The sequence below is a fragment of the Hypomesus transpacificus genome, unplaced genomic scaffold (assembly GCF_021917145.1).
Source record: "Hypomesus transpacificus isolate Combined female unplaced genomic scaffold, fHypTra1 scaffold_27, whole genome shotgun sequence".
Lineage (NCBI taxonomy): Eukaryota > Metazoa > Chordata > Actinopteri > Osmeriformes > Osmeridae > Hypomesus > Hypomesus transpacificus.
Genome location: NW_025813796.1, coordinates 3,261,978 through 3,277,801, shown reverse-complemented (window position 1 = coordinate 3,277,801; position 15,824 = coordinate 3,261,978). Strand labels below are relative to the sequence as shown.

Sequence of the window (15,824 nt, the reverse complement as noted above, 5' to 3'; positions counted from 1 at the left end):
TACTAAACTTGAAACTATCTATCACTGAGAATAGCTCACCGTGCTGGGACGGCTACTTGCAAAGTATAAGGTCGTAGGTATGAATCCAGCCACAGTCGTTCAGCCCGTCTTTAATTTGAATATTTGTTTAGTTAAACAGGATGACATCATTCTGAAGTACCATGCGCAATTTCACCTTGATATGTCAAAAGATCATTGAATTGCAGCTGTTTAAACTTTGGCCGAATCAAACAATCCGTGCTACAGGAGAAACGGCCTCCTTTTTTTGTACAGTAACTGACCACATATTCTCATCCTTGAGGGTAGCTCAATGGGTTGAAACGGTGTCCTATGAAGTACAAGGTCATAAGTTCGAATCCAGCAGTGTTGTGCACGTTCATACCTTTCATGAACTCCTTCAAAGTTCAGTTCATACAAGTCAATATGAATCGTTCACGTTCGTAGTTCACCATTTAAATTCTGAACGCGTTCATAGTTCAGTTCATTTCATAGTTTTAATGCGGAAATTAATTAATTTTGTTTTTTAACACATAGGGTGACCAGACGTCCTCTCTTACCCGGACATGTCCTCTTTTCAAGACCTAAAAATGCGTCCGGCAGGGATTCCAAAAACGTCTGGGAGTTCGTCTCGTTGGATGTTTGTGTTTCTCCGGGTCTTGACCACTGTACCATATAACCTACATGTCTTTAACAAACTATTAATTACGCCCTTACAAGTTTTGACAAGTGTATCTCCCTTACGTCCCACCTTCTTGCGCGAGCAAGAAGTGTTGCCAGATGCACGATCATTATCCTCCAAATACGATAATTAAGATTAAAATTGAGCCTTTGGTAGCTACGATACTTGGGAAATGTAAATGTGTCTTTATTTTCTTATTTTAATATGTGGCTATATAAATAATGTATTATTTGTTATATTTATTGCTTTAATATATGGACTAGCCACATAAACAACCACTGAAAGCCACAGAAGCATTGGACTAAATTGCACAAAAAAGATTTGTTTACATTTGTATTTTGCTATTTTGTTATAAAAAATGATCATATAGCCTATGTCATGTCATTTCATTTGTGACATTTATGCATTCACGTGGTCATGGTGCCTAGATCGTACGTTTTAGTTAGCTTCCGTTACCTAGCAACCTAGCGTTGCTGTTTGGTCTTCATGTGTGTGGAATGAATCATGGGTAACGTAGTGCGAAGTCGAGTTAGTTAGTTTAGGTTAGTCTACATAGCAAACATTTTACGGGCACTGAGCAACTACATGGTGCAAGTATTCGTTTTAGACAGCGTCAGTCCTTAAGAGAAGGAAAACATTCCGTAACATTTTAGCTAGACCTCCGATAATATGAACGTGTTCACCATTCAATTCATTATTTGTCATTAAGTTTCGTTCAGTTCATTGTTCTCATAAAAATGAACGTGTTCAATGAACGCGTTCTTTTGAACGCGTTCATGCACAACACTGGAATCCAGGCAGTCTTTTGGCCTGTCATAAGTTTGATTACTTGTTTAGTTAAACAGGCAGACATCCTTCTGAAATACCATGCGTAATTTCACCTTGAAATGTCAACCGTTTCTTAACCTTTGTCCCAAAGCTGACTAATACTTATATCACGCAGTCGGAGCACAGCTAGATAATCAGCGTCAGCACCCTTGGGTACCCAGCATGCAGTGCGGCATGTCAAAAAACGTAAAGACTTGTGGAAAATAGTTTGGTTACAAAAGCTGTGCGAGGGATTTCAGTTGTTGTGTTCATTCAATTAGATGTTTGTAATGTTATTGTTGGTTAGTTAATATAATCTTGTTGGTCATCCTGATTGTGCATGTTGTGTAGTTTAATTTGAGCAGAGCATCGGCTGTTACCTTGTCACAGCATAATATTTTGCCAATTTGCGGAGGAACCCGCATCCCTGCTTGCAACAATGAGTAGCCTATTTTTATCGGCTATTGTTCCTACAATTTTCATGATTCATATGATTCCCTACAATTTACATGATGTACCGTCCTGTAACTGTTGTTTCAGCAAATCTATTTCAACATTGTTGGAGGTCAATATGTTGGCCAAACAACTGAAACTAATTCCTCTATGGTTTGAAGGAAGATGGGAAACTGAACAGTGTATTAACATTAACCAAATAATGCCAATACCAATGGAATTACAGTTATTTGACTCTATGGGTTAAATCAGAGCAAGAATGGTCAAATTAAGGTTAAATAATCATTTTGCAAATGAATGCAATCAATGAAGTTAACTCTTATGCCTACTCTAACATGATTATTGTAAACCATAGATAGAAAGCATGAGGTGAGGAAAAAGGAGTAGGACAAGCCAGAGCTAAGGGGAAGGTCTCAGGAGATCAAGAATCCACAGAACAATGCTTCACAATTCCTTTTATATCCAAGAACTACAATCACACCAGAATCTTGACCCTTACTTATCAACATGTCTAGCAACGCTACAGTAAGTTACACAGATGTGAGAGCCATCAAGTTGAGACTCCATCCAGTAACTCCATATTTTACCATAAGGGAGGTGGGGGCAGGTTGATAGCCTTACAAGATCAGCCTTTATTCTTCTGCCCTAAGTACAACATCTCTCGGTCAAAATAGAAATTCAGCATATTCAACAATTAATATTACAGTTTTTCACAATTATTAACACACGTTTCTCAAAACAATAACGTCTTTCTAAAAAACGGAACACACAAAACTGAAAACCTCACACACAAAATGCTAAACCTGACACTCCCTTTGCAAGATGACTCTTTGCCATCAAATTTCTCACCTGTTTACAAAATGGAACTTGTGTTCTCATTTGGTACACACAGCCATATTTTCAAATGACACACACATACCATTCACAACAGTACACACAATAAGCATTTGCTGCACACTACCAAGCATTCACAGCACACAGTAGTGCAAAATTGAAAACACAATTCTCGAAATGGAACACCCCATATGAATGACAATGACTCTGGAGAATGAGCCATTTCAACTTTTGTAAAATGTCTCAGTGTAGGCCAAATTTGTTCATAGTCAAACATAAAACAGCCAGTATGCAATAAAAAAAGTTTTTTGAACAGTACAGCACTGTCAACGGGCCTGCTCAACCCATTGCAGCACACAAAGTGATGTTCCCACCACGCTCGGCAGGGACCTAAACAATGGTGTGCTGGCCAATGACATTTCTGCCCCGGCGCCTCCTCTTCACCAGGTTGAATCCAACCTCATCAATGAATATGTATTTATTTAGCTCATTAGCTGTGTCATGCTCCTGGATCTGCTGGAACAGACAGCATGATAATGCAAGTTACTGTATAGTATGGACACAGATGGGTCAACACAGTGGGGTACAGTGAGACACATTACAGGTGCAATACATGCATGTGTCAGTGCTGAATGTATGTGACTTACAAACTCTTGCCGTAAATCCTTGATGTGGTCTGTGTTCCGGTCAAATAGGACCCTGTACACTTGTTTCATCCGCATGGCATTCCTGCGGAGAACACGGTGCAGTATAGAGAGGCTGACGGTCTGGATGTTTCTGAATTTAGCATGGTCAACCAGGATCCTGGTTTGTATCTGTCGGAGTGTGCTAGTGTTGTTTTCACTAACCATTTTCACAATGTCAGTCTCCTGTTCGGCTGTGAAAGTGCATGTTCTTCCTCCACGTCGTGGTTCTCTTTCAGTCCTGCAAAATACAAATACAGTGAGCACACTGTATTCTATTGATATGCAATATTTCAGTGCACAAGGCAAATATAATTCATACCTGTTCTCCATTCTAAAGTTCCTAATGATGGCAGCAACTGTGAAGCGGCTGAGATTTGGTTGGACCCTCTGGCCAGCCTTCCTCATGCTCAAACCATGATTGAGCACATGGTCAACCACGGTGGCCCGAATCTCATTAGAGATCACCGTTCTTTCTCCTCCACCTCCATCTTCTTCTCCTCCTCCTCCTCGTCCTCTTCCTTGTCCTCTTCCTCGTCCTCCTCTCACTCTTACCCCTCTCCTTCTCTGGTTGTTTATATGTTCTAAGTTCTCCATTGTTCACCAAACAAAACAGAGGCTCAAGGCCCTTTTTATGCTGCAGTCCTGATCGCAAATTGCTCACCAGACCTGAGTGTTTAGAGATTTGAATAGTTGTGTGTTGTAGGTTGATGCTATGAGACTTTACTTGAGAAGTGTGTGCAACAACTGAACATTGTGTGTAATGTTTTGACAACAAGGTGATGTGTAATTGACATCAGTGTGTAAACAAGGAAAGTCAGAGTCTAATGCAGATAAGGGAGTGTAAAGTAGTGATAAATTGGGTCGAGCAATTGGTACATGACGTTAAGGTTGTGAAAATTGTGCCAAAGTTTTGCTTTTTGTGTGTTAACAATTGTGAAAAACTGTAATAGAATAAAAACGACCGGAAGAGTCGGAAACCTAACCGTACATGCAATACCACCTACATCCACCGGGGCCGTTGCTTCAAGCCGAGGGGCGAGGGGTGGGGGCTTGGGTGGATACCGCCTGTAGGAAAGACCGCCCCTGCCCATAGGATTGGACAAGAATAGTAAAACTGATGAATGTGTGTTTTCTTTTTACCAACATTCACACTTATGCAAGCCATGACAGTTTTGTTGGAGAAAGATTTAGAGATTTGTATCATTCTATATTTTTAAGAAGTATTGATGTTTGTTATCATCATCCTAACAATCCAATGTGATTTAATGGACAACTGATGGCCTAGCTGTTATCCTACTCGCCGTAAAATTGCACAATATCTCGCCATAATAGTTTGCTCCTTGGACATGCGCGTTACAACGTTCACAGGAGGCATTTAAATCTTTAGGGTAAAGATCTCTGAAACTTCACAAGCTCACATTCGTTACAGAGCACACCAGAGCATAGCAGAGCAAAGTCACGCCCTTTTGCGTAGCCAAAAGATGATAACATGGATATTAAGTACATTTAGTGCAGGAGTCTTCTCCCTTCTGATATACCAACGGATGTTTTACCGATTCTTTTGGGATGATTTGATTTATTACCTGAAACTTCGTATGGTCGGAAAGGCATTGATGTCTCGCATGCAAAGAGGGGTATTTACTTACGTCGACTGCTTTCTCAATCAGGCAAAGAAGACTTCTGACAAGCCTTTCGTAGTATTCGAAAATCAGACTCTCACGTACCAGGATGTTGATAAAAGAAGTAACCAATTTGCTACAGTATTGAAGACTGTGGGTAATTTGAAGCAAGGCGATATAGTTGCCCTTTTGATGAGCAACGAGCCTGATTTTATCTGTGTGTGGTTCGGACTATCCAAACTGGGCTGCGAAGTTGCGTTTCTCAATTTCAACATCAAGACAAAATCACTTCTCCACTGCATTGAAATCTGTGGTGCGAAATCACTCGTCGTTGGCGCAGGTATTGCACATGCAAATTTGTCAGGGCTGTCAATAAGAAAAGCTTTGTAGCCTATTCATGTAGATCTGTAACATTCACATTTTCCTTTTCCAAACCAGTCCCTTGACAATCAAATTTACGACATACGGAATCAAGTCAATGTAGCATAACTTAATAATTGCCCCCGATTTTTTCTTATGCTGTGTAGAAGACCACCTAGGTCTGGTTATATTAAACTTAAAACAAAAGTGCTTTGTGTCTGACCTGACAAGTTCAGTACTTCAGGTTCTTAACCTGTAGGTTATTGGATGAAGTATTCTATTGAAATGATAACACATGATAGGAGTAGCTCTGAAGAATCCCATTTTGATAACTAAACAAGATCTTGTTTGGCAAACCACATACCGTGATTACTATGTAATCTTCAAGATTAGATCCTATTTTCAGATTTATTATCATAAGTGACCAAAGTTCCTTTTTAAACATTGACGCTAAATGTATGCATTGAAGGATGTTATAGGCTGACGTACCCAATAGCACAGTGTGATGCCAAGCCCCAGTCTACAAAAATATACTTTGAGCAAACAACTTTTTCATTACCTGTATTCCTTTCTCTCAGATTTGGTCAGTTCTCTTGACAACATTTTGCCCACACTTGAAGAGAATAATATCAAGGTATGGGTGTCTGATGCCAGCTCACCTCATCCGTCGGTCAACACATTACTGGACAAGGTGGAGCAAGCCTCGTCTGACCCTTTACTCAACCGTCCTAAAGTTGACCTCATGTCTAACTTCTTGTTTATCTTTACCTCAGGAACAACAGGTATAGCATTTTAATATCGTTGCATTACTTTTTTTACAAGCATTATTTGGGTAGATAGCTGTAAAATCCCAAATTAAAATGAAGGAATGCATGATGGATTGGAATGATTCATTGGCTGAGCTATAAAGGCAGAGATTGTTAAGTAAAATAGATTTTATAGATCCTTCTTATGTTTGTCATGTATACTCATTGTAGCATAAACCACTTAATTGATAGCATGATAAAATGGCCAGCTGAATGGAAAAGCCTTCACAACAAATGCCACAGATACAGTGTAAAATAGAAGCCAACAGATCAAACTACCTCAAAATAGCCAAAAAAAACAGCTAGCCCACACATGCATTTTTCCATCTTATCGGAAAGGTAACCAACATATCAATTTAAACAAAATTCACTGACTTGATTTTACCCATGTATTTTAAACTGGCACAGTGCTAACCACTTTAACAACTTTGTTCAACACCAATATAAGTTGATCAAGAGGCGTTTCCTCAGCCAACAAGGGTCCCAGTGAAAGTTGTAATTTGCAGTGTCTAAAACAATCAACTTTTTACTGTGGGGAAATGTGTAATATTTTAAAAAAATCTTTATTTATTTAAGGACTGCTGAATTTATTCTAAATGTACATAAAAAGGCTGAAAATCCACCATTACTCTGTATACTAGTAAAACCCACACCCTGTAAATCAGGCCACTTCCAAAAATTTGCTGAACTCTGAGCTTATTATGGAGTATTTAGGTAAAAGACTTTTGTGAGCATTTGGATGGCAATTGTTTTCTACGACATTTGAAGGAAACATCCCAGCCTCAGAAATTCACTGGTGATATGTGACTTATTTTTATATATCCAGGTTTTCCACACCTTTTGTAAGCAATTAATCCGTTTTTATTTCTATGTGATATGAAAGTGTGATGTAACAGACATGTTTTAGTCATATTTGGATCACATGAACTCAAAAGATTGTTCAACATCCGGAAATAATAACTAAAGCAGTTATTATAATGATTAAAAAAAGGAACTATTATTTTCAGTGGCCAGTCCTGTTATCTGTTCCAGGACTTCCTAAGGCAGCCCGAGTGGGACATCTCAAAGCCGCTATGAGTATGTCATTTCTTCGTCTGTGTGGAGCCAGATCTGATGACAACATCTACATTCCTCTACCTCTCTACCACATGACCGCGTCATTGCTGGGGATTGGTGGATGCATCGAACTCGGTAAGATCGACTGTTTACTTGATTGCAAATGTGTATGAATACACGCATTTACTATACACCTACAGTGCCTGCATAAATGTTGGATTAGTAAAGTAAAAATATTGATTGTTCCATACATATATTATATGCATTTTACTTTGAAAATTAACACAGCGGTGGACAAGACTCTTATTTTTTGTGGGAGGGAGAAATCGTCTGTGTATAGCAAAAATATAAATTTTTACTTAGTTGCCCTTTAGACAAGGCAAATGTATTTGTATAGCACATTTCAACAACAAGGCAATTCAAAGTGCTTCACATAGACCATTAAAAGCATTAAACAGTCAAAAAGCAAGAAATAAAATAGAAGCTGCAGTGCAGTTTAAGAAATAAAATGCAGGAGTGACATGCAGACATTGATAACCTTGAATCTGGTTCAATTAAAGGCAACAGCAAACAGTAAAGTCTTCAATCTGGATTTAAAGGAGCTGAGGGTCTCAGCAGACCTGCAGCTTTCATCAACCTTGTTCCAGATACAGTATGTGGAGCAGAAAAGTAGTCAACTAAAAGTGCTGCTTTAGTTGAATATGGCTCAGCAACTATAGCACGTATCACTTATGGTCACTGGTTCCATTCCCACTAGAATCTTACAATGTACAGAAAAAGCTGATGACTTGTTCAGGCACCCAGTAAATGTGATGTTCATGTTCTCAAACTTTGAATGACTTTGTCTTCCCAACTTTCTGAAACAACAAGCTGTGTGAACAAGTTGTGAAAAAAGTTGATGGTTTGTTCTGGCCCAAAGGAAGTGGCTGCACACACCCATAGACACCCAGTACTTAATACACTACTGTATGCTTTGTCTCAAAGACTTCCAAGACAAATCTCTGTTGATTATTGTGATGCCTGCCAGCCCTTCCCAGGTCTTAACTTCTGAAAAATCTACAATTTGTTTGCATGGCCAAACTCAGAGCCAAATTCCCAAAGGAAGTCAATGCCAAAAGCACAATTCAGGAGCTACTGTTTTAAATGTCTCTAGTGTTTAACTTAAACTTTCTTTGACACTCAAGTTATTCTACCCACTTTCCACTTGAATGTAGCCTGGCTGCCAGCCCAACTTAGCTCCGCCCACAAAAAAAATTGGTCAGGAAGTTGGGTCTGGAGGGGCTCGTATTGGGGACAAACTATATACAACCAGGAACTGGTCGGACCAATGAAATTGCCAGGGCGGGCTTTATACGATGATGGACAGATGATCAACAGTAATGCAATCAACAACGTCACGAAAGAGCGCTTGGGTTGAATTCCTTTTTCAACAAACAACATATTACGCTGCTCTGATTGGTTGTAGGTCTATCCAATTGAGCAAAGAGGCATTTGTTTTACAAGTTCGGTTGAAACACGCCCCTTAGTCACAGCCCAACGGAGAGTTATCAGACTCATATTCTGACTAGAATTAAGAGTATGACAACGTCAGGCTAACTTGAATCTGTTTCCAACAGAATAGTTTTAGTACCACTAATAAAGACAGGCACAAAGGAACCTGACAAAGATCACACATTTCCAGCAAGGAATTTTTTTTCGTGGTTTTTCGAAGATTTGGCTGTAGTCAGTGGCGGAACCAGACTTTTACATATGGGGTGGCCAAGGGGTGGCCAGGGCTACTTCACGGGGTCCACAGACCAAGACTGAAAATGTGTGTGTAACCTTAGCCTGGCATCTAAACAGTGTAAATTATGAATATGATTGCTGATGAGAAATAGAAATTCAAATTCACTTAGTTCTTGTGGCATAGTATGGTCCACTAGGGTTACTTTAATCAAATAATACATTTACTATGGATAGACTGTCTCTACATCTGAATTGCAACTCATTTCTTTCTTACACACACTGAACTGCACTCACAAACTGGAGAGACTTTGGTCACTCACTTTTCATGAATATATAATCTGGGTCTAACTAGGTTAGAGGTTACTTGAACATAACTATTAGTGGCACAAAATGCCACTCCATCAACAACCAACATTTTGAAGTGAGGCTTAATCTGAAAAAAATGTGTGTGCTTACATGTGTGGCCTACAAACACAAACTAAACTTGGCATGTGACTTACTGCCTGGTATGCTCTGACCTAGTGCCTGTAGCCTTGGGGAGGGAGCTAATTAACATCTAATTTCCATGGCCCTCCCAAATTGTTCCAAGAAACCATACAATTGGTTTAAAAGTTATGACTGGTCATTTATAAAGTAATGTAGAGAAGCATTACATTTACATTTATGCATTTAGCAGACGCTTTTATCCAAAGCGACTTCCAAGAGAGAGCTTTACAAAAGAGCAAAGGTCAATGAACATAACAACGAGGTAATCCCAAACATTGCAAGCAGCCAAAACATGAAGCATACATTGTGAAAAACTAAACAAGTGCCAAAAGGGAAGACCCATAAGAGCATGCAGTTATACAAGTTACAAATTAAAACAACATGAACCACAAAAAAGTGCAGGACTGTACCTGTAGAAGAACAATCAACAGTAAAATATTTCACAGCGAGTACAAGACTTAACTTCGTTATAACTAACCTACAAGAGCAACAAGTCACTCAATAAGAGTCATTGTGATCCTGGAGGAAACTAACAACAGGTCCAGCCAAGCATTCCTAAGTGCCATTATGACAATGTTTTATATAAAGTATGCACTGGCCTGGACCACCACACACCTTATAACTGCTGCACAGTTCTTATTTATGTATAGTGTATTCATATTTATACTATTTATATACAAATCTTGTATCATCCTATAAATCTTATGTATCTATATATTACCACTTGCACATACTCATTTCTACTTTTTGTTTAGCATTTAGTTGGATGCTAACGACATTTTGTTGTCTCAGTACTTGTACTCTGTGCAATGACAATAAAGTTGAATCTAATCTAATATAACATTGGGGCTTTAAAGATTTTTAGCAATGTATTATGACTGATGCAGTACAATGTATTATCGGGCGGAGTTGATTCATGCAGGAGACTCAGAGACTCGCAAACATCACCCAGCATCACTGTCACATTACGCAGCCTGACCGCCAGGTACTTAAGACCAGGTACTCACCCACACTCCGTCATTGCTCAGCGCAACAGCATGTTCAGTGCTGTTCTCTTCCTACTTCCACCTCCCCGGCCTCCACCCTTGGTTCTGTGTGCCGTCTACCTTGGGGGGAATGTGTATCAAGCTCTCTGCCACAATGTCGAGATGGTGTCTTGTTGGGTTACCGGCGGAGAGCCGATGCAAGCAGAACCATATCACCAAGATCAATATGTGTATTCTCAATAAACATTCTTAAACTACTCCTGTCTTCCTGCTTGAAGCTCTCTAATTTTGTGTTTTTGGGTCACAGGTGCCACATGTGTACTGAAAAAGAAGTTTTCAGCCAGTCACTTTTGGAAGGACTGTGTAAAACACAACATCACAGTCTTTCAATACATTGGGGAGCTTTGTCGCTACCTAGTTAATCAGCCTGTGGTAAGAAATGATCCTGATCATTCTAATTTAGCTCTTTACATTTCCTATCAGACGTTTGTTATTTCAATTCCTAATGTCCTCATCTAAGCTATTTGATATGGACAGAAACGTGTTGTAACTAGTGCGCTTATGCAGTAGATGTCTCTGTCAGAAATGTAAGTTGTTGGGTTGTAGATGTTGTAAAAACCTATTGGGTCTAGTTTACATATAAAATACATCACACAAGAATTTATGAGTGTATAACACAGATACTTACACTTGTGTTATATTTAACAGTTATACTTACAGTAGATTCTTATTTGACCATTTACATATTTCTACAGGTTCCCGAGGAGAGAACCCATGACGTGCGTGTAGCAGCAGGGAGTGGCCTCAGGCCAGATGTGTGGAAAGAGTTTGCCAGACGCTTTGGTAAAATCAACATTCGGGAGGCTTATGGTCTCACAGAAGCCAGCATCGGCTTTGTCAACTATACAAGTGAAATTGGGCCCATCGGACGGGCCAGCTATTTCAACAAGGTCAGATGGGGAGTCATTAGTTTTTCTTTATTTAATTAGCTTAAAGGCTTGAAAACTGTTTCCCTGGACGCAAATATTTAAGACTTGGACACACAAAACCATCCAAGTAGCCTATACAATTGGACTAGGATGATATGGAGTTTCACCACATCATGTATTATTTTTATGTGTTGGACTAGTTTTAAAATGTGACAACAAAGCTACAGTATAGGACAAACATTTTAAATGCAGATTAATATTTATACTAAATAACTCATCATGGTTCAATCTGTGGTTTATGTTCCACTTTATTACTACCGTATTTTTCGGAAAATAAGCAGCATTTTCTATAAGCCGCACCCCATCATGGGAGCTTCGTGTTTGTAAATCTGAGTATAAACTGCACGGGAATAGAGGCCGCACTTGATATGGGAACAATGATACAAAGCAATGCACGAATATAGGCGATCTTACAGCATGCTGTTGTGAAACAAACTTTGGTCGTGGATAGTAGGTTATGTCCAGAAACAAATTATTCTGTATACAAATTTCATTTATAGTTAATGTTTGTTAGCAGTTACATCCAAAGAATTTATTTTATCAACGTTCAATGACTAGCGAAAATGTGGTTGACAATAAAATATTCAAAACTTTCTTTTTTTTCGGTTAGCAGGCTAAGAAAGTGCGTAATGAATGTTTTTTATTGCCGGGGAATTAACTAATATTTCAATGGTATTTACAAAAAAAGTGTTTCTACTGTTCAAGGGCGAAATACCCAGCTAGCACGGGCCACCAGTATAGCTACTCACTCTATGATTCTAGCATCGGCACAAACTACTAGCCTGAATTGACAACAAGCGGCCATTGATCTTTCCCTAGTGAGGTAACTTCAACCCAATTTTAGATATTTTTCTATAAACATACAGTGGCTATAAACGCTAGCTGTCAAAGCTGGGTTTGGTACGTTTGACAAGCCTGTCACTGACCCGCTATCCCAGTTTGCTATAAAGCCAGGCTACATGCTAACCTGTGTAGATAGCTGTCGGCTAGCTCAAAATTCCCATTCATACAAGCTGCACACTATTGTTTTATTATAAAAACGTGCTATAAGCCGCATTGAAATATAAGCCGCACCACCACAAGAAAAAATGTGGGTATAAGCCGCGGCTTTATTTCCGAAAAATAGTGTTTTGAGACACATAGCTAGCACAGCAATGTTGAACATAATGTATTTTTTAGGTGAAAGAATAAACAAAGGGCATTTGTTTTGAGCTACTGACCTTGACCTACAGACTGAAACTTCCAGAGACTGAACTGCACTTCTAGGACTGTTTTATACCTCAAAAGTATTTTAAAAAGTAGCCCTTATCTGTTGCCACGCTATCACCAACAATATCTTGCCCCATTGTCTTGCAGCTGAATATGCCCTTTGAACTCTTGAAATTTAACCCACAACTGTTTGAACCGACACGAACGAACACTGGAAGATGTACAAAAGCAAACAAAGGTGACAGGAATTAATTTTCATTGTCTTTCTGCATGCACATGTTGTATGTATATAATGTGTGCCTTGACAGGCTTGTGTTTGCATGACCCTGTGCATCTATATTTAGTTGATAAATGCCTTGTGTTTGTGTGTGTGTGCACAATTCTTTTGATCTACATCTATATCCTTGTCTTTTAACGGGTTTACCTATGTACGCGCATCCATAGGGGAGACAGGCATCCTGGTTGCCCCCGTGTCGGCCTTGAACCCCTTTCTGGGCTATGCTGGAAATGAGTTGCAGTCAGAGAAGAAGCTCCTCAGAGATGTGTTCAGGGAGGGAGACATGTACTTCAACACTGGGGACCTCATGCTCCAGGACCACCGAGATTTTGTCTACTTCCGCGATCGTATTGGAGACACATTTAGGTAAAGCTCTACAGATACAATACAGTTGAATTAAGTCAACTCAATTCTCAGTATAAATACTGCCCATCCTCACGAATGCTAGATTTTCATTGGCGGAGTTATGTTTAGGAGACGTTAGTTGCATTTGTAAGTAAGGGGGGCCCAAGATCGAACCAGGGAATGCATATGTGGGGGAAGGAGCAATACTGACAAGCAATGACACCCATAACAGCTGATTTGAGTTACTGTAGTACATAGCTCATTTGAATTCAACAAGTTCACTGAGACTGTATAATGTGTATGATATCACATGGTCATCATTTTGAAATCCTCCACACAAAAGACTCCTTCCAAATATCCTCAACGTATGTAAATATAGGCTATATACATTTCAGATAGTATACTGTATCTCTTCTAGCTTTTATCAATGCTTCAAGAGTTGGGCACCAAAAGTTAAATAAACCATGAGCACATAACCATCCATATATCATCCTCTATATTCTCTAACCAGTTTATAAGGACAGTTATTAAGTGGTTCAGTTTTCTTTTCATGTCTTTTCCTCCGTTCAAGCGTTCAATCGTTCAATCGTGTGACTGATTGCCTTCTCAATTGTAGTCATGCATATGCTACTATCCGAGTAAAGCCAGTAGCTATCAGTAGTTCCCCTCTCTTCCAGTTAAAGAAAATCTTCATTGGAAATCCTCCCCCCTATTCATTCTCACCCTCCTCAACTCCCCTCGTATATGCCTTCCAGGCCCTTTGGCTGTTGTTCGGTTTGAGCGTAATCCAAGTTGGCTAGGTGGCACAAAACTGTAGCCAAGAGAATAACACCCCCCCCTGTTTTCTGTCCATAAAACAACTCCGAAAAACATAAGGTCCTCAAGAATTTGTAAAGGAATGCCTGTCTGTCAACTATACGTGCTGCACTTCTAATTAGACAAACAACTCAGAGTCCCCCTCTGACAAGTGGATCTGCCTTTCGCTCCCACCATGCTTCTTCTGTGATTCCATGATTGTTGAAGGGGGTTAAACTGGGGGGCTTTATGGGAGGTAGTTACAGTACCATGACAAGGAGATAAGTCACTAAAGGGCCTTGTTAGTGGGTACAAGGTGGGTCATATAGTTGTGTTGGCTGAAACATTGGGGGCTTTTTGGGTCACAAAGCCATCATTTGTGTCCTCCTAGAAAACTTCTGCTCCAGTCATTTTACTCCGTTGATCAATTCATGCAATATGTGTGCCTACCTAATTTTATTTGAGGGAATACATTTGTCTGCTGTTGCAATGTATGTGTTTCTGAGTTGGTTTGGCAGATAAACTTAATTTATCTGGTTTGCCATGTTATTAGGATAATATGATGTCATGACTGTAGTTGTAGATAGCTTACCAAATTGGTTCTCAATCAACTATGAAGTTTATATTTTTCAGATGTATTTAATGGATGATAAGCAGGAGGAGAATAGATCCTTAAACCTGCAGTTGACCTATAAAATCCCTTTAAGTGAATTGCATTTTTAAGTTGGGGTCATCTGGTGCCATCTAGTGTTGTAAAAGACAGTGGCAACTTACAATACAATCTATCCATGGAAGGCTGTTATAAATAGGGTAACAGGGCTAAACCCTCCCTTTCTTTTACAATAAAGATGAGAAAGTTATTGTTAAAAACAGTGTTTCAAATCTAAATGATATTTTTTCCGGCCCAAACGCATCAGCCACCATTCATCTTCATAGTGTGACAGGTTTTCAGGCACACCCTCTAACTTATCGACCATTTAGGCTAAATTTATTCACAGGCCGTTGACCAATGTCAGCGGATGTATAGACAGTACAGTCAAGTGCTAGTAATGTCACGGAATGTGAAGGGGTAGGACCCAAACGCAGGAGAGGACGCAGCCGTGTCGAAAACAGGAAACAAGTAGGGTACTCAAACGCAGACTGCAGTAATGACAAGACAAAGACTTGACACAAAACAGAAACCTAAATACACAGAAACAAACAAGACACAGGTGGACACAATGACGCTAACGACAACGAGACACAGGTGAAGACAATGACAGGGAAACACTAGGGCAGGGCAAAACCAAAAACAATAGGGGGGCACGGCTTTGGCCGTGACAGTACCCCCCTCTCAAGGGACGTCACCCGACGTCCCACAAAGCAGGGCAGGGGGTCGGAGCAGGTCCGGGGGACGGCCCGGAGGCAGGGCAGAGGGTCGAGGTAGGTCCGGCCGGAGGCAGGGCAGAGGGTCAAGGCAGGTCCGGGGGGTGGCCCGGAGGCAAGGCAGAGGATCGGGGCAGGTCCGGGGGACGGCCGGAGCTCAGGTACTGGGGCGCCTGGGAGCGCGGACGAGGGGGCGCGGACGAGGGGGCGCATGGGAGCGCGGGCACAGAAGTCCTCGGGCGGAGGCAACCAGGAGTCCTCGGGCGGAGGAGGAGGCGGCCAAGAGTCCTCGGGCGGAGGAGGAGGCGGCCAGGAGTCCTCGGGCGGAGGAGGAGGCGGCCAGGAGT

General features: G+C 40.4%; 1 protein-coding gene and 1 long non-coding RNA gene across 4 annotated transcripts in view; one reads left to right on the top strand and one right to left on the bottom strand.

The window, feature by feature from the left end:
* Positions 1-3,051: 3,051 nt before the first annotated feature.
* Positions 3,052-3,822, bottom strand: LOC124463171. Of its 2 annotated transcripts, none has more exons than XR_006955536.1 (4): positions 3,779-3,822; positions 3,622-3,697; positions 3,421-3,502; positions 3,052-3,289 (listed from the first exon to the last, which is right to left on the bottom strand). It is a non-coding gene; the product is annotated as an uncharacterized LOC124463171 (long non-coding RNA). The 2 variants fall into 2 exon arrangements; XR_006955535.1 differs by having other exon boundaries at positions 3,076-3,286; positions 3,779-3,816.
* A 659-nt stretch (positions 3,823-4,481) lies between these two features.
* The window catches only part of LOC124463141 (long-chain fatty acid transport protein 6), a 44,435-nt gene continuing 33,092 nt past the window's right edge, over positions 4,482-15,824 (top strand). The window contains exons 1-7 of one of the 2 annotated variants that reach the window (XM_047014899.1): positions 4,484-5,418; positions 6,017-6,220; positions 7,277-7,435; positions 10,805-10,929; positions 11,253-11,447; positions 12,843-12,933; positions 13,140-13,338. In XM_047014899.1, the coding sequence (XP_046870855.1) occupies positions 4,941-5,418; positions 6,017-6,220; positions 7,277-7,435; positions 10,805-10,929; positions 11,253-11,447; positions 12,843-12,933; positions 13,140-13,338 (1,451 nt within the window). In that variant the 5' untranslated portion in view covers positions 4,484-4,940. Of the gene's footprint in view, positions 5,419-6,016; positions 6,221-7,276; positions 7,436-10,804; positions 10,930-11,252; positions 11,448-12,842; positions 12,934-13,139; positions 13,339-15,824 lie in introns of both variants that reach the window. The other variant, XM_047014901.1, reaches the window with a different exon arrangement.